This window comes from Tachysurus fulvidraco, chromosome 13 (assembly GCF_022655615.1).
Source record: "Tachysurus fulvidraco isolate hzauxx_2018 chromosome 13, HZAU_PFXX_2.0, whole genome shotgun sequence".
Classification (NCBI taxonomy): Eukaryota; Metazoa; Chordata; class Actinopteri; order Siluriformes; family Bagridae; genus Tachysurus; species Tachysurus fulvidraco.
The window spans coordinates 4,000,676-4,017,556 of record NC_062530.1 but is presented as its reverse complement, the minus strand read 5'-3'; the positions used below and the strand labels follow the sequence as shown (position 1 = coordinate 4,017,556).

Here is a 16,881-nt window from a genome sequence, read left to right as displayed (position 1 = left end):
CCATTAATGGGATAAAAGTGGTAAACATACATATAAATAGCCAAACATGAGCTTGGAAAGTCCTCCAGGGATTTCAATTGTTGAAACTTTCTCTAAAGGTATGCGATGCTTAAACACATAATGCATTATTCCATTCACATAGACCTGCAGAAAGGAGGAAAAAACAGTTAATGTTGTTCCGTTATTTAAATGAATATCTATAGATTAGCAAATAACTTACCTCATAACCCTTAGAGTTGAAGGCTACAATCATTTGGAAGTCTCCTCCCTTGGTAAAGGGTTGATCAGGTGCCTTTTCCTCTTTATCCCACTTTCCATTACTGCAGCTATTCAGGGCGGTACAATCACCAATGCGAGGATTGAAATGAAAAGCGATGTCATCACCAGCAGACGGCCCCGTTTTGAAATTAATTGCAAAGCTGTTGAGAAAACAAACCTTTCAAATTTCTCTTCTAAACTACAGTGTGCAAGACAAACAAAACATGCATGTGCTCACTATTCAAAGATTTAACTCTTCACTCTTTTGTGGTTGGAGTATGTGTACATTATGATTTCTATATTTCAAATCACTGGAGCATCAAACCTTACGTTTTGGCATCTGGAAGAACAGTCCCTTGGAAGAATACAGCCATATCTTGTTTAATCCCTCCTGGTATTTTACCCACATAGGGAAATGTCTGGAGAGAGCAGGTATGAAAAACATTTATGACTTTAACTTTTTGTTATAGTGTTGGTTGACTGTAAATGGTTTTTCCTTCCATCCAGATTTTGCTTTCATCTCATGTATTCAACTTACTGGGTTGCTAATTGGTTGTGAAATATGGATAGGTGAAGATCCAAACATTGTGGATACACTCTGTGTGATCGGCATTTTGTGAAGTTCTGTAAAGAATGAAGAAGTACTCCAGCCCTGTAGTTAAAAGAAATAGCAGGTTCTTTAAGTTTCAGCAGAAAAATATAATAATGAACAATTACCATATAAATTGTTTGAATCTATGCTATTAATGGGACAAAACTGTTAAACATACATATAAAAAGCCAAACATGAGCTTTGAAAGACCTCCAGGGATTTCAATTGTTGAAACTTTCTCTAAAGGTATGCGATGATTAAACACATAATGCATTATTCCATTCACATAGACCTGCAGAAAGGAGGAAAAAAAACAGTTAATTTTGTTCCTTTATTTAAATGAATATTTGTAGATTAGCAAATAAATTACCTCATAACCCTTAGAGTTGAAGGCTACAATCATTTGGAAGTCTCCTCCCTTGGTGAAGGGTTGATCAGGTGCCTTTTCCTCTTTATCCCACTTTCCATTACTGCAGCTATTCAGGGCGGTACAATCACCAATGCGAGGATTGAAATGAAAAGCGATGTCATCACCAGCAGACGGCCCCGTCTTGAAATTTATTGCAAAGCTGTTGAGAAAAAGAAACGTTTCAAATGTCTCTTCTAAACTACAGTGTGTAAGACAAACAAAACATGCATGTGCTCACTATTCAATGATTTAACTATTCACTCTTTTGTGGTTGGAGTATGTGTACATTATGATTTCTATATTTCAAATCAACTGGGCATCAAACCTTACGTTTTGGCATCTGGAAGAACAGTCCCTTGGAAGAATACAGCCATATCTTGTTTAATCCCTCCTGGGATTTTACCCACATAGGGAAATGTCTGCAGAGAGCAGGTATGAAAAACATTTCTGACTTTAACTTTTTGTTATAGTGTTGGTTGACTTTAAATGGTATTTCCTTCCATCCAGCTTTTGCTTTAATCTCAAGTATTGTTCAACTTACTGGGTTGCTAATTGGTTGTGAAATCTGGAAAGGTGTGGATCCAAACATTGTGGATACACTCTGTGTGATTGGCATTTTCTGAAGTTCTGTAAAGAATGAAGAAGTACTCCAGCCCTGGAAATGAGATGAAAAGAATTAGCAAGTTCCATAAGTTTCAGCAGAAAAAAATAATAATGAACAATTACCATATAAGTAGTTTGTATCTATGCCATTAATGGGATAAAAGTGGTAAACATACATATAAATAGCCAAACATGAGCTTGGAAAGTCCTCCAGGGATTTCAATTGTTGAAACTTTCTCTAAAGGTATGCGATGCTTAAACACATAATGCATTATTCCATTCACATAGACCTGCAGAAAGGAGGAAAAAAAAGTTAATGTTGTTCCTTTATTTAAATGAATATCTATAGATTAGCAAATAACTTACCTCATAACCCTTAGAGTTGAAGGCTACAATCATTTGGAAGTCTCCTCCCTTGGTAAAGGGTTGATCAGGTGCCTTTTCCTCTTTATCCCACTTTCCATTACTGCAGCTATTCAGGGCGGTACAATCACCAATGCGAGGATTGAAATGAAAAGCGATGTCATCACCAGCAGATGGCCCCGTTTTGAAATTAATTGCAAAGCTGTTGAGAAAACAAACCTTTCAAATGTCTCTTCTAAACTACAGTGTGCAAGACAAACAAAACATGCATGTGCTCACTATTCAAAGATTTAACTCTTCACTCTTTTGTGGTTGGAGTATGTGTACATTATGATTTCTATATTTCAAATCACTGGAGCATCAAACCTTACGTTTTGGCATCTGGAAGAACAGTCCCTTGGAAGAATACAGCCATATCTTGTTTAATCCCTCCTGGTATTTTACCCACATAGGGAAATGTCTGGAGAGAGCAGGTATGAAAAACATTTATGACTTTAACTTTTTGTTATAGTGTTGGTTGACTGTAAATGGTTTTTCCTTCCATCCAGATTTTGCTTTCATCTCATGTATTCAACTTACTGGGTTGCTAATTGGTTGTGAAATATGGATAGGTGAAGATCCAAACATTGTGGATACACTCTGTCTGATCGGCATTTTGTGAAGTTCTGTAAAGAATGAAGAAGTACTCCAGCCCTGTAGTTAAAAGAAATAGCAGGTTCTTTAAGTTTCAGCAGGAAAATATAATAATGAACAATTACCATATAAATTGTTTGAATCTATGCTATTAATGGGACAAAACTGTTAAACATACATATAAAAAGCCAAACATGAGCTTTGAAAGACCTCCAGGGATTTCAATTGTTGAAACTTTCTCTAAAGGTATGCGATGATTAAACACATAATGCATTATTCCATTCACATAGACCTGCAGAAAGGAGGGGGAAAAAACAGTTAATTTTGTTCCTTTATTTAAATGAATATTTGTAGATTAGCAAATAAATTACCTCATAACCCTTAGAGTTGAAGGCTACAATCATTTGGAAGTCTCCTCCCTTGGTGAAGGGTTGATCAGGTGCCTTTTCCTCTTTATCCCACTTTCCATTACTGCAGCTATTCAGGGCGGTACAATCACCAATGCGAGGATTGAAATGAAAAGCGATGTCATCACCAGCAGACGGCCCCGTTTTGAAATTTATTGCAAAGCTGTTGAGAAAAAGAAACGTTTCAAATGTCTCTTCTAAACTACAGTGTGTAAGACAAACAAAACATGCATGTGCTCACTATTCAATGATTTAACTATTCACTCTTTTGTGGTTGGAGTATGTGTACATTATGATTTCTATATTTCAAATCAACTGGGCATCAAACCTTACGTTTTGGCATCTGGAAGAACAGTCCCTTGGAAGAATACAGCCATATCTTGTTTAATCCCTCCTGGGATTTTACCCACATAGGGAAATGTCTGCAGAGAGCAGGTATGAAAAACATTTCTGACTTTAACTTTTTGTTATAGTGTTGGTTGACTTTAAATGGTATTTCCTTCCATCCAGCTTTTGCTTTAATCTCAAGTATTGTTCAACTTACTGGGTTGCTAATTGGTTGTGAAATCTGGAAAGGTGTGGATCCAAACATTGTGGATACACTCTGTGTGATTGGCATTTTCTGAAGTTCTGTAAAGAATGAAGAAGTACTCCAGCCCTGGAAATGAGATGAAAAGAATTAGCAAGTTCCATAAGTTTCAGCAGAAAAAAATAATAATGAACAATTACCATATAAGTAGTTTGTATCTATGCCATTAATGGGATAAAAGTGGTAAACATACATATAAATAGCCAAACATGAGCTTGGAAAGTCCTCCAGGGATTTCAATTGTTGAAACTTTCTCTAAAGGTATGCGATGCTTAAACACATAATGCATTATTCCATTCACATAGACCTGCAGAAAGGAGGAAAAAAAAGTTTATGTTGTTCCTTTATTTAAATGAATATCTATAGATTAGCAAATAACTTACCTCATAACCCTTAGAGTTGAAGGCTACAATCATTTGGAAGTCTCCTCCCTTGGTAAAGGGTTGATCAGGTGCCTTTTCCTCTTTATCCCACTTTCCATTACTGCAGCTATTCAGGGCGGTACAATCACCAATGCGAGGATTGAAATGAAAAGCGATGTCATCACCAGCAGATGGCCCCGTTTTGAAATTAATTGCAAAGCTGTTGAGAAAACAAACCTTTCAAATGTCTCTTCTAAACTACAGTGTGCAAGACAAACAAAACATGCATGTGCTCACTATTCAAAGATTTAACTCTTCACTCTTTTGTGGTTGGAGTATGTGTACATTATGATTTCTATATTTCAAATCACTGGAGCATCAAACCTTACGTTTTGGCATCTGGAAGAACAGTCCCTTGGAAGAATACAGCCATATCTTGTTTAATCCCTCCTGGTATTTTACCCACATAGGGAAATGTCTGGAGAGAGCAGGTATGAAAAACATTTATGACTTTAACTTTTTGTTATAGTGTTGGTTGACTGTAAATGGTTTTTCCTTCCATCCAGATTTTGCTTTCATCTCATGTATTCAACTTACTGGGTTGCTAATTGGTTGTGAAATATGGATAGGTGAAGATCCAAACATTGTGGATACACTCTGTGTGATCGGCATTTTGTGAAGTTCTGTAAAGAATGAAGAAGTACTCCAGCCCTGGAAATGAGATTAAAAGAATTAGCAAGTTCCATAAGTTTCAGCAGAAAAAAATAATAATGAACAATTACCATATAAATTGTTTGAATCTATGCTATTAATGGGACAAAACTGTTAAACATACATATAAAAAGCCAAACATGAGCTTTGAAAGACCTCCAGGGATTTCAATTGTTGAAACTTTCTCTAAAGGTATGCGATGATTAAACACATAATGCATTATTCCATTCACATAGACCTGCAGAAAGGAGGAAAAAAAAAACAGTTAATTTTGTTCCTTTATTTAAATGAATATTTGTAGATTAGCAAATAAATTACCTCATAACCCTTAGAGTTGAAGGCTACAATCATTTGGAAGTCTCCTCCCTTGGTGAAGGGTTGATCAGGTGCCTTTTCCTCTTTATCCCACTTTCCATTACTGCAGCTATTCAGGGCGGTACAATCACCAATGCGAGGATTGAAATGAAAAGCGATGTCATCACCAGCAGACGGCCCCGTTTTGAAATTTATTGCAAAGCTGTTGAGAAAAAGAAACGTTTCAAATGTCTCTTCTAAACTACAGTGTGTAAGACAAACAAAACATGCATGTGCTCACTATTCAATGATTTAACTATTCACTCTTTTGTGGTTGGAGTATGTGTACATTATGATTTCTATATTTCAAATCAACTGGGCATCAAACCTTACGTTTTGGCATCTGGAAGAACAGTCCCTTGGAAGAATACAGCCATATCTTGATTAATCCCTCCTGGTATTTTACCCACATAGGGAAATTTCTGGAGAGAGCAGGTATGAAAATCATTTATGACTTTAACTTTTTGTTATAGTGTTGGTTGACTTTAAAGGGTATTTCCTTCCATCCAGCTTTTGCTTTCATCTCATGTATTCAACTTACTGGGTTGCTGATTGGTTGTGAAATCTGGAAAGGTGTGGATCCAAACATTGTGGATACACTCTGTGTGATTGGCATTTTCTGAAGTTCTGTAAAGAATGAAGAAGTACTCCAGCCCTGGAAATAAAATGAAAAAAAATTATCAAGTTCTTTGAGTTTCAGCAGAAAAAAATAATAATGAACAATGACCATATAAGTAGTTTGTATCTATGCCAATAAAAGTGGTAAACATACATATAAAAAGCCAAACATGAGCTTGGAAAGACCTCCAGGGATTTCAATTGTTGAAACTTTCTCTAAAGGTATGCGATGCTTAAACACATAATGCATTATTCCATTCACATAGACCTGCAGAAAGGAGGGGAAAAAACAGTTAATGTTGTTCCTTTATTTAAATGAATATCTGTAGATTAGCAAATAAATTACCTCATAACCCTTAGAGTTGAAGGCTACAATCATTTGGAAGTCTCCTCCCTTGGTGAAGGGTTGATCAGGTGCCTTTTCCTCTTTATCCCACTTTCCATTACTGCAGCTATTCAGGGCGGTACAATCACCAATGCGAGGATTGAAATGAAAAGCGATGTCATCACCAGCAGACGGCCCCGTTTTGAAATTTATAGCAAAGCTGTTGAGAAAAACAAACCTTTCAAATGTCTAAACTAAACTACAGTGTGTAAGACAAACAAAACATGCATGTGCTCACTATCAAAGATTTAACTCTTCACTCTTTTGTGGTTGGAATATGTGTCCATTATGATTTCTATATTTCAAATCACTGGAGCATCAAACCTTACGTTTTGGCATCTGGAAGAACAGTCCCTTGAAAGAATACAGCCATATCTTGTTTAATCCCTCCTGGTATTTTACCCACATAGGGAAAAGTCTGGAGAGAGCAGGTATTAAAAAATTCATTACTCTTGCCTGTTGTTATAGTGTTGGTAGACTTTAAATGGTATTTCCTGAAATCCAGCTTTTGTTTTGATGTGTTATATTGTTCAACTTACTGGGTTGCTGATTGGTTGTGAAATCTGGATAGGTGAAGATCCAAACATTGTGGATACAATCTGTGTGATTGGCATTTTCTGAAGTTCTATAAAGAATGAAGAAGTACTCCAGCCCTGAATGCAGAATAAAATAATTTGTCCTTCACATACATCTTGAAATACATCTTCAACAAACAAAAAAACATTAAAAAAATGTAATCAGTTTGTATCTATGCCAATAATAGTATAACATTGTTCAACATACATCTAGAAAACCCCATAGGAGTTGAGAAACATCACCCCGGATTTCAAGTGTTGATACTTTCTCTAGAGGAATTCGGTGCTTGAATGTGCAGTGTCTTAATCCATTCACATAGACCTGCAGGCAGGATTTGTCGTTGATTATTTCAACTCTTTTTGGTCAATTACTGAATTACATAGACAATAATCTTTTGAAATTATTAATAAATTACATACCTGATAACCCTCAGAGTTGAAGGCTACAATCATTTGGAAGTCTCCTCCCTTGGTAAATGGTTCATCAGGTGCATTTTCCTGTTTATCCCAGTTTCCATTTCTGAAGCTGTTTAGGGCTGTATAATTACCAATGCGAGGATTGTATTGAAAAGCGATGTCATCACCATTAGAAGGCCCTGTCTTGAAATTTATAGTAAAGCTGTGAAGAAAAACAAAAGTATATAACATATACATTTGTTTATCATGTTTTATAGTTATAGTATGTATATAGTACCCTTCTTACATTTGTCTGAGTAAGAATCTGAGTCTGTATATAAATCTTAGATATTTACTTTGTAAAGTAAAACGTGCAGACATTTCAGGATGCAGCTACATGACTGGTTTTAGATGAGGCTTGCTTTCACATCTCTTGCACATGCTGCCTATCCCATAGCTAGTCGCTAACAAAATTCTTAGCTAAATAGGCTAAGGTCTTAAAACCTGATTCAGTGAATGATGTAACATCTAGCACTTCAAAAAACATAAATGGAGGGGTGACAATTTGACACAAACTTAGTGGACGTAATAGGTGCAAATAGTGGTTTTACCAAACCATGGCCTGTAAAATTAAAGATAATAATAATGCAAACAATACATATCTGCTTATTTGTATGCAAGACAAATAATTTTGCAATGTCTAGTATTTTTCACCTTCAAATGTGTCATTTAATTAAAAATTTAATAGATGTGTAAATTTAAGAGTAAAATATTTATATTCAAATGTAGGCTGCAACATAAGTACAAAATATGTTCAATAAGAGTAAATACATAAGCATACCACTGTACATAACAATTGCTATAAGTGAATTGTCTTAATTTGGAAGCATACCCTTTAGCATCCGCAGGAATCGTGCCTTGGAGGAATATAGCCCTGTCATGATGTAAGCCTCCAGGTACTTGACTCACATAGGGAAGTGCCTGGTGACAAAACATGTGTCGCATCAGATACTAGCAGAACAAATATTCTTAGATAGAATGAAAAAAATATATATAAAAGACTTCTATCAAAGAGTAAAGCTGGCTGAGACAAAAGCTTCCTTCTGTCATGTGACTTTCCTTTCTATGGTATAAAGTTTTTTCTTACAGGGCTAATGACTGGATGTGAAATCTCTAAATGTGAAGATTTGAAACTCGAGGTTGAGCTCTGTGTGCTTGTGATTTTCTTGAGCTCCTTTGAGGATGAAGTAGTACTCCAGCCCTGAAGATAAAATAAAGATAACAGGCATGTTACTGAAATGTAGGAAATATGTTTGTAAGAAAATAAATAAATACATGCAAACATAAAACATATATTTAGCTTGCAACTACACCATTAATAACACTGAAATTGTAAACATACATCAATGAAACCCCAGGCGAGGAGGGAAATGTCTCCACGAACGTTAATAGTAGATACTTTCTCCAGAGGAATGCGGTGCTTGAAGGTGCAATGTCTTAAACCATTCACGAAGACCTGCAGAAAGATGATGAATTAGATTTTGACTAAAACATTACAATAATTACAACAATCCTCTATAAATTCTAAAAAAAATAAAAAATAAACATACCTCATAGCCCTCGGAATTGATGATTACAAGAATTATGAAGGCTCCTCCCTTGGTGAAGGGATTATGGGCAGTTTTTTCCTCCATCTCCCAGTTTCCGTTTCTGAAGCTGTTCATGGTGGTAAGATCACCAAAGCGAGGGTTGTAATGAAAAGCAATGTCATCACCATCAGATGGACCCGCTTTGAAATTTATTACAAACCTTCAAGAAAAAGAATTCCATGAATTTTAAGGTGCTCTTTTTATAATTGGAGAAGTAGTACTATGGTGTTTTTTTTTCTTTTCTTTTTCATTCAAAGTGTTTTAGGAGCATACTGTACCAATTTGCATCTGCAGAAACAGTCCCTTGAAAAACTACAGCTCTGTCTTGTTTTACTCCTCCTGGGAATCCACCCACATAGGGAAGTACCTTGAGAGAGAACAGACAATGTAAAAATCTACCCATCATGTCAGTTAAGAAATATTCCAAGATTTATGGATAAAATGAATATTTTCCAATTTTATAAATCCACATGTGTGAAATAAACACAAACTTTCAGACATATTCTAATCCTGTTTGTCCAAGGCTATTTTACTCACTGGGTTACTGATTAGGTAGGAAATCTGTAATGGAATAAATGTCCAGCCTCTACATCCCATTAGTATGACTTTGCTCTCTTTGAACAAATAAGGACTTGTCCATTTCTAGAAAGAAAATTATTAAACCAAGAACAATCATTAAATATGCAGCCACCTAAACATAACTAAATATGACAAATAATCAAATGAATATGAATAAACTGATTTTCTTACTTCAAAACCCATCCAGTGTATTATAACATCTCCGACTATTCCAAGTGTGGTAACGCTCTCGAAAGGAATACGGTGTTTGAATTTGTAGAGAGGCTGTCCATTCACATGAACCTGCAGAATAGATTCATTTCATAGTTTCATGCATTTTCTCAGACTTTTCTTGAATACTTTGTTCATCAATGATTAGTGATTTATTTTAAGAAACCCACCTCATAGAAATCCGTATTAACGAGAAACAGTAATTTAAAGGATGCTCCCCTAATAAAGGGCTTATCAGGACCCAATTCCTCCTTTTGCCATTTCCCATTTTTGAAGATGTTCATGTAAACATATTGACCGATCCGGGGGTTGAAATGAAAGGCGACATCATCGGCAGGGTTTACCCCTGTTTTGAAGTTAATTTGAAACCTGTGTAGGAAAAAAGTAGATCATACAGTATTATAAGCAATTTAATATTGTTAGTCTATTAAAAATGTGCTGACTTCTGTATGATTTTCTTTAATAAATAAATGATAGCTTACTCTTTGGCATTAGGGTGAACAGTTCCTTCAACATGAAATCGAGTCCCTGGTTTTAAACCTCCAGCTATTGGTCCGACATAGGGAATGCTCTGTAGTACATTAAATCAATTACAGTTAATAAGACATAGAAAGAAAAAATTCACATTTATTTTGCATTATGATGGAGATGATTAGCATTATTTGAAATAACTACTACTAATAATATTACTCATTCTACGACTACTACTACTACTACAAATAATAATAATAATAATAATAATAATAATAATAATAATAATAATAATAATAATAATTATTATTATTATTATTATTATTATTATTATTATTATTATTATTATTATTATTATTATTATTTTATTCATAGCGTGCTGTTTAACTCACAGGCTGCATGACTGCTTTTGAAACCTCAGCTGGGATGGTGAAGGTGGTTGTGACAGTTTGCCTAAAGTCCTATTTAATAATAAAAAAAAAAGACATTAGGATGATTTGCATTGTTACTGCCTTCATTATTGATCAGGTATCACTGGAAAGAGAACATGTTATAGTTTATAACAAAGGTGGCGTCTCTCATGTGTGTATAACTATGTATCTAACATAATATGTTATACTGAGTAAAGACATGGGGTAGATTAGTTTGAACACTGAGTGGTTGGAGTGTGAATGTGTGTGCTAACTGTTCATTTCAATGAAATTTTAAAAATGAATGAATTAATGAAAAGGCTTTTGTATAATTACAGTGTTATTACATAATGTCCCTTTGCTTATCTATCTATCTATCTATCTATCTATCTATCTATCTATCTATCTATCTATCTATCTATCTATCTATCTATCTATCTATCTATCTATCTATCTATCTATCTATCTATCTATCTATCTATCTATGTAAATGGCAAAAGCATATCCATTAAAGATGGTCATTTTCGACAACAGAAATGGACAAAAAGATGAAAACCATGTAAAACGAACGACAACAGAAAATTTAAGAAACGCAAGATGTCCTGTGTGAGTAATCTTGTTATTTTTGTTGAAAATAATGGGAACTATTTCAATAAGTTTTACTTAACATAAAACAGGGCTATTTTTCTATAACCCGTTACACACACACAAAAAAAAATTGGCTAAATTGGAATAAATTAGCAAGCTAGCTACATAAAATGTGGAGTGGCGTTAGCTGAATTACACAATACTATTGTACCTTCTTCTAAGCACAAGTTTTTATTATTATTTTTTTTTACTTATTTTTTTATTAATTATTAATACTTTTCACATTCTCTCTGAGCAATAATTATCATCCTTTTCCAACCTACATGCGCTCTCCTCTTTCAGTCTTGAGCAACAGGAGAGGGGATTTTATTATTTTAGCTGATTTATTATGACAAACTCCACAGTCAATTAGGAACACAAATGATGTTACAAAATAAATAAATACAAAATATCATTCAGTTGATCGTGGCATAAAAATGCACGTGTCAAAAGTTTTCTCGGTATTACGTATAGCACTGACATTTGAAACAGAACTCATCATGACATCCCGATAAACTGATTTACTTACTTCAAAACCCATCCAGTGTATTATAACATCTCCGACTATTCCAAGTGTGGTAACGCTCTCGAAAGGAATACGGTGTTTGAATTTGTAGAGAGGCTGTCCATTCACATGAACCTGCAGAATAGATTCATTTCATAGTTTCATGCATTTTTTCAGACTTTTCTTGAATACTTTGTTCATCAATGATTAGTGATTTATTTTAAGAAACCCACCTCATAGAAATCCGTATTAACGAGAAACAGTAATTTAAAGGATGCTCCCCTAATAAAGGGCTTATCAGGACCCAATTCCTCCTTCTGCCATTTCCCATTTTTGAAGATGTTCATGTAAACATATTGACCGATCCGGGGGTTGAAATGAAAGGCGACATCATCGGCAGTGTTTACCCCTGTTTTGAAGTTAATTTGAAACCTGTGTAGGAAAAAAGTAGATCATATAATATCTTAAGCAATTTAATATTGTTAGTCTATTAAAAATGTGTTGACTTATGCATGATTTTCTTTAACAAATAAATGATAGCTTACTCTTTGGCATTAGGGTGAACAGTTCCTTCAACATGAAATCGAGTCCCTGGTTTTAAACCTCCAGATATTGGTCCGACATAGGGAATGCTCTGTAGTACATTGAATCAATTACAGTTAATAAGACATAGACAAAATTCACATTTATTTTGCATTATGATGGAGATGATTTGCATTATTTAAAATAACTACTACTACTAATATTACTCATTCTACTACTACTACTATTACTACTACTACTACTACTACTACTACTGCTACTACTACTACTACTAGTACTACTACTACTACTATTAATAATAATAATAATAATAATAATAATAATAATAATAATAATAATAATAATAATAATAATTTTATTTATTGCATGCTGTTTAACTCACAGGCTGCATGACTGCTTTTGAAACCTCAGCTGGGATGGTGAAGGTGGTTGTGACAGTTTGTCTAAAGTCCTATTTAAAAAAAAAAAAAAAAAAAGACATTAGGATGATTTGCATTGTTACTGCCTTCAGTATTGATCAGGTATCACTGGAAAGAGAACATGTTATAGTTTATAACAAAGGTGGCATCTCTCATGTGTGTATAACTATGTATCTAACATAATATGTTATACTGAGTAAAGGCATGGGGTAGATTATGTTGAACACTGAGTGGTTGGAGTGTGAATGTGTGTGCTAACTGTTCATTTCAATGAAATTTTAAAAATGAATGAATTAATGAAAAGGCTTTTGTATAATTACATTGTTATTACATAATGTCCCTTTGCTTATCTATCTATCTATCTATCTATCTATCTATCTATCTATCTATCTATCTATCTATCTATCTATCTATCTATCTATCTATCTATCTATCTATCTGTCTATCTGTCTATCTATCTATCTATCTATCTATCTATCTATCTATCTATCTATCTATCTATCTATCTATCTATTTATCTATCTATGTAAATGGCAAAAGCATATCCATTAAAGATGGTCATTTTCGACAACAGAAAGGACAAAAAGATGAAAACCAAGTAAAATGAACGACAACAGAAAATTTAAGAAACGCAAGATGTCCTGTCTGAGTAATCTTGTTATTTTTGTTGAAAATAATGGGAACTATTTCAATAAGTTTTATTTAACATAAAACATGGCTATTTATCCCTAACCCGTTACACCAAAAAAATGGAAAAAATTTGAATAAATTAGCAAGCTAGCTACATTAAATGTGTAGTGGCGTTAGCTGAATTACACAATACTATCGTACCTTCTTCTAAGCACAAGTTGTTATTATTGTTTTTTTACTTATTTTTTTTATTAATTATTAATACTTTTTCACATTCTCTCTAACCAATAATTCTCATCCTTTTCCAACCTACCTGCGCTCTCCTCTTTCAGTCTTGAGCAACAGGAGAGGGGATTTTATTATTTTAGCTGATTTATAAACTCCACAGTCAATTAGGAACACAAATGATGTTACAAAATAAATAAATCCAAAATATCATTCAGTTGATCGTGGCATAAAAATGCACGTGTCAAAAGTTTTCTCAGTATTACGTATAGCACTGACATTTGAAACAGAACTCATCATGACATCCCAATAAACTGATTTACTTACTTCAAAACCCATCCAGTGTATTATAACATCTCCGACTATTCCAAGTGTGGTAACGCTCTCGAAAGGAATACGGTGGTTGAATTTGTAGAGAGGCTGTCCATTCACATGAACCTGCAGAATAGATTCATTTCATAGTTTCATGCATTTTTTTCAGACTTTTCTTGAATACTTTGTTCATCAATGATTAGTGATTTATTTTAAGAAACCCACCTCATAGAAATCCGTATTAACGAGAAACAGTAATTTAAAGGATGCTCCCCTAATAAAGGGCTTATCAGGACCCAATTCCTCCTTCTGCCATTTCCCATTTTTGAAGATGTTCATGTAAACATATTGACCGATTCGGGGGTTGAAATGAAAGGCGACATCATCGGCAGGGTTTACCCCTGTTTTGAAGTTAATTTGAAACCTGTGTAGGAAAAAAGTAGATCATATAATATTGTAAGCAATTTAATATTGTTAGTCTATTAAAAATGTGCTGACTTCTGTATGATTTTCTTTAACAAATAAATGATAGCTTACTCTTTGGCATTAGGGTGAACAGTTCCTTCAACATGAAATCGAGTCCCTGGTTTTAAACCTCCAACTATTGGTCCGACATAGGGAATGCTCTGTAGTACATTGAATCAATTACAGTTAATAAGACATAGAAAGACAAAATTCACATTTATTTTGCATTATGATGGAGATGATTAGCATTATTTAAAATAACTGCTACAACTAATATTACTCATTCTATTACTACTAATACTACTGTACTACTAATATTACTCATTCTACTACTACTACTACTACTACTACTACTACTACTACTACTACTAATAATAATAATAATAATAATAATAATAATAATAATAATAATAATAATAATAATAATAATAATAATAATAATTTTATTTATAGCGTGCTGTTTAACTCACAGGCTGCATGACTGGTTTTGAAATCTCAGCTGGGATGGTGAAGGTGGTTGTGACAATTTGTCTAAAGTCCTATTTAATAAAAAAAAAGACATTAGGATGATTTGCATTGTTACTGCCTTCATTATTGATCAGATATCACTGGAAAGAGAACATGTTATAGTTTATAACAAAGGTGGCGCCTCTCATGTGTGTATAACTATGTATCTAACATAATATGTTATACTGAGTAAAGACATGGGGTAGATTATGTTGAACACTGAGTGGTTGGAGTGTGAATGTGTGTGCTAACTGTTCATTTCAATGAAATTTTAAAAATGAATGAATTAATGAAAAGGCTTTTGTATAATTACAGTGTTATTACATAATTTCCCTTTGCTTATCTATCTATCTATCTATCTATCTATCTATCTATCTATCTATCTATCTATCTATCTATCTATCTATCTATCTATCTATCTATCTATCTATCTATCTATCTATCTATCTATCTATCTATCTATGTAAATGGCAAAAGCATATCCATTAAAGATGGTCATTTTCAACAACAGAAATGGACATAAAAATGAAAACCAAGTAAAACGATCGACAACAGAAAATTTAAGAAATGCCAGATGTCCTGTGTGAGTAATCTTGTTATATTATTTTTGTTGAAAATAATGGGAACTATCGCCTGAGATAGGCACAGGCTCCCCGTGACCCGAGGTAGTTCGGATAAAGCGGTAGAAAATGAATGAATGAATGAATGGGAACAATTTCAATAAGTTTTATTTAACATAAAACAGGGCTATTTTTCTCTATCCCGTTACACCAAAAAAATTGACATTTGAAACAGAACTCATCATGACATCCCAATAAACTGATTTACTTACTTCAAAACCCATCCAGTGTATTATAACATCTCCGACTATTCCAAGTGTGGTAACGCTCTGGAAAGGAATACGGTGTTTGAATTTGTAGAGAGGCTGTCCATTCACATGAACCTGCAGAATAGATTCATTTCATAGTTTCATGCATTTTCTCAGACTTTTCTTGAATACTTTGTTCATCAATGATTAGTGATTTATTTTAAGAAACCCACCTCATAGAAATCCGTATTAATGAGAAACAGTAATTTAAAGGATGCTCCCCTAATAAAGGGCTTATCAGGACCCAATTCCTCCTTCTGCCATTTCCCATTTTTGAAGATGTTCATGTAAACATATTGACCGATCCGGGGGTTGAAATGAAAGGCGACATCATCGGCAGGGTTTACCCCTGTTTTGAAGTTAATTTGAAACCTGTGTAGGAAAAAAGTAGATCATACAGTATTATAAGCAATTTAATATTGTTAGTCTTTTAAAAATGTGTTGACTTCTGTATGATTTTCTTTAACAAATAAATGATAGCTTACTCTTTGGCATTAGGGTGAACAGTTCCTTCGACATGAAAACGAGTCCCTGGTTTTAAACCTCCAGCTATTGGTCCGACATAGGGAATGCTCTGCAGTACATTGAATCAATTACAGTTATCAAGACACAGATTGACAAATTTATATATATTTAGCATCATGATGGAGATGATATATATATATATATATATATATAGTGTGCTGTTTAACTCACAGGCTGCATGATTGCTTTTGAAACCTCAGCTGGAATCTTAAAGCTGGTTGTGGTTGTTTGCTTCGAGCCCTGAAAAAAAGAGAGAATATAATGATATTTTTACTGCCTTCGTTATTGAAAGGTTTTCATTAGACAGTATAATTCTGGACTTTTGTCTATATATAATTGGCTATTACAAACCAAAGCAAAAAATATATTACTCTCAGTACAGTACTTACACAAATCACAACCTGAGGTTGGAGGAGTCCAAAGTGTCCATGATGCTCATGATGGCCGTGGCCATGGTGGCCATGGTGGCCAGGGTGGCCAGGGTGGCCAGGGTGGCCAGGGTGGCCAGGGTGGCCAGGGTGGCCATGGTGGCCAGGGTGTCCATGGTGTTCATGATGTTCATGATGGCCATGGTGTTCATGATGGCCATGGTGACCCCTTCCTCGTCCTCCACAACTCATGCTGGCAATAAGCAGGATGGGAAGATGCACACACCAGGCAAAATTCTGTGAGAACAGAACA

The 16,881-nt window shown here is 34.4% G+C and overlaps 1 protein-coding gene across 11 annotated transcripts in view; it reads right to left on the bottom strand.

Annotated features, from left to right (window-relative positions):
• The window catches only part of LOC113650788, a 32,533-nt gene extending 15,652 nt beyond the window's left edge, over window positions 1–16,881 (bottom strand). For 5 of the 11 annotated variants that reach the window (XM_047822624.1, XM_047822632.1, XM_047822628.1 and 2 more), the window contains exons 1-53: window positions 16,590–16,881; window positions 16,372–16,440; window positions 16,161–16,249; window positions 15,849–16,047; window positions 15,640–15,750; window positions 14,771–14,839; window positions 14,373–14,461; window positions 14,061–14,259; window positions 13,851–13,961; window positions 12,632–12,700; window positions 12,252–12,340; window positions 11,940–12,138; window positions 11,731–11,841; window positions 10,557–10,625; window positions 10,176–10,264; window positions 9,864–10,062; window positions 9,655–9,765; window positions 9,442–9,546; window positions 9,183–9,271; window positions 8,866–9,064; window positions 8,658–8,771; window positions 8,403–8,516; window positions 8,148–8,236; window positions 7,280–7,478; window positions 7,068–7,181; window positions 6,824–6,937; window positions 6,614–6,702; window positions 6,246–6,444; window positions 6,054–6,167; window positions 5,823–5,936; window positions 5,615–5,703; window positions 5,246–5,444; window positions 5,052–5,165; window positions 4,814–4,927; window positions 4,606–4,694; window positions 4,238–4,436; window positions 4,048–4,161; window positions 3,810–3,923; window positions 3,599–3,687; window positions 3,230–3,428; window positions 3,037–3,150; window positions 2,805–2,918; window positions 2,597–2,685; window positions 2,229–2,427; window positions 2,039–2,152; window positions 1,801–1,914; window positions 1,590–1,678; window positions 1,221–1,419; window positions 1,029–1,142; window positions 797–910; window positions 589–677; window positions 221–419; window positions 31–144 (exon numbers count right to left, since the gene is read on the bottom strand). In XM_047822624.1, the coding sequence (XP_047678580.1) occupies window positions 31–144; window positions 221–419; window positions 589–677; window positions 797–910; window positions 1,029–1,142; window positions 1,221–1,419; window positions 1,590–1,678; window positions 1,801–1,914; window positions 2,039–2,152; window positions 2,229–2,427; window positions 2,597–2,685; window positions 2,805–2,918; window positions 3,037–3,150; window positions 3,230–3,428; window positions 3,599–3,687; window positions 3,810–3,923; window positions 4,048–4,161; window positions 4,238–4,436; window positions 4,606–4,694; window positions 4,814–4,927; window positions 5,052–5,165; window positions 5,246–5,444; window positions 5,615–5,703; window positions 5,823–5,936; window positions 6,054–6,167; window positions 6,246–6,444; window positions 6,614–6,702; window positions 6,824–6,937; window positions 7,068–7,181; window positions 7,280–7,478; window positions 8,148–8,236; window positions 8,403–8,516; window positions 8,658–8,771; window positions 8,866–9,064; window positions 9,183–9,271; window positions 9,442–9,546; window positions 9,655–9,765; window positions 9,864–10,062; window positions 10,176–10,264; window positions 10,557–10,625; window positions 11,731–11,841; window positions 11,940–12,138; window positions 12,252–12,340; window positions 12,632–12,700; window positions 13,851–13,961; window positions 14,061–14,259; window positions 14,373–14,461; window positions 14,771–14,839; window positions 15,640–15,750; window positions 15,849–16,047; window positions 16,161–16,249; window positions 16,372–16,440; window positions 16,590–16,820 (6,738 nt within the window). In that variant the 5' untranslated portion in view covers window positions 16,821–16,881. The remainder of the gene's footprint in view (window positions 1–30; window positions 145–220; window positions 420–588; window positions 678–796; window positions 911–1,028; window positions 1,143–1,220; window positions 1,420–1,589; window positions 1,679–1,800; window positions 1,915–2,038; window positions 2,153–2,228; window positions 2,428–2,596; window positions 2,686–2,804; window positions 2,919–3,036; window positions 3,151–3,229; window positions 3,429–3,598; window positions 3,688–3,809; window positions 3,924–4,047; window positions 4,162–4,237; window positions 4,437–4,605; window positions 4,695–4,813; window positions 4,928–5,051; window positions 5,166–5,245; window positions 5,445–5,614; window positions 5,704–5,822; window positions 5,937–6,053; window positions 6,168–6,245; window positions 6,445–6,613; window positions 6,703–6,823; window positions 6,938–7,067; window positions 7,182–7,279; window positions 7,479–8,147; window positions 8,237–8,402; window positions 8,517–8,657; window positions 8,772–8,865; window positions 9,065–9,182; window positions 9,272–9,441; window positions 9,547–9,654; window positions 9,766–9,863; window positions 10,063–10,175; window positions 10,265–10,556; window positions 10,626–11,730; window positions 11,842–11,939; window positions 12,139–12,251; window positions 12,341–12,631; window positions 12,701–13,850; window positions 13,962–14,060; window positions 14,260–14,372; window positions 14,462–14,770; window positions 14,840–15,639; window positions 15,751–15,848; window positions 16,048–16,160; window positions 16,250–16,371; window positions 16,441–16,589) is intronic. The other 6 variants (XM_047822625.1, XM_047822629.1, XM_047822631.1 and 3 more) reach the window with 6 other exon arrangements.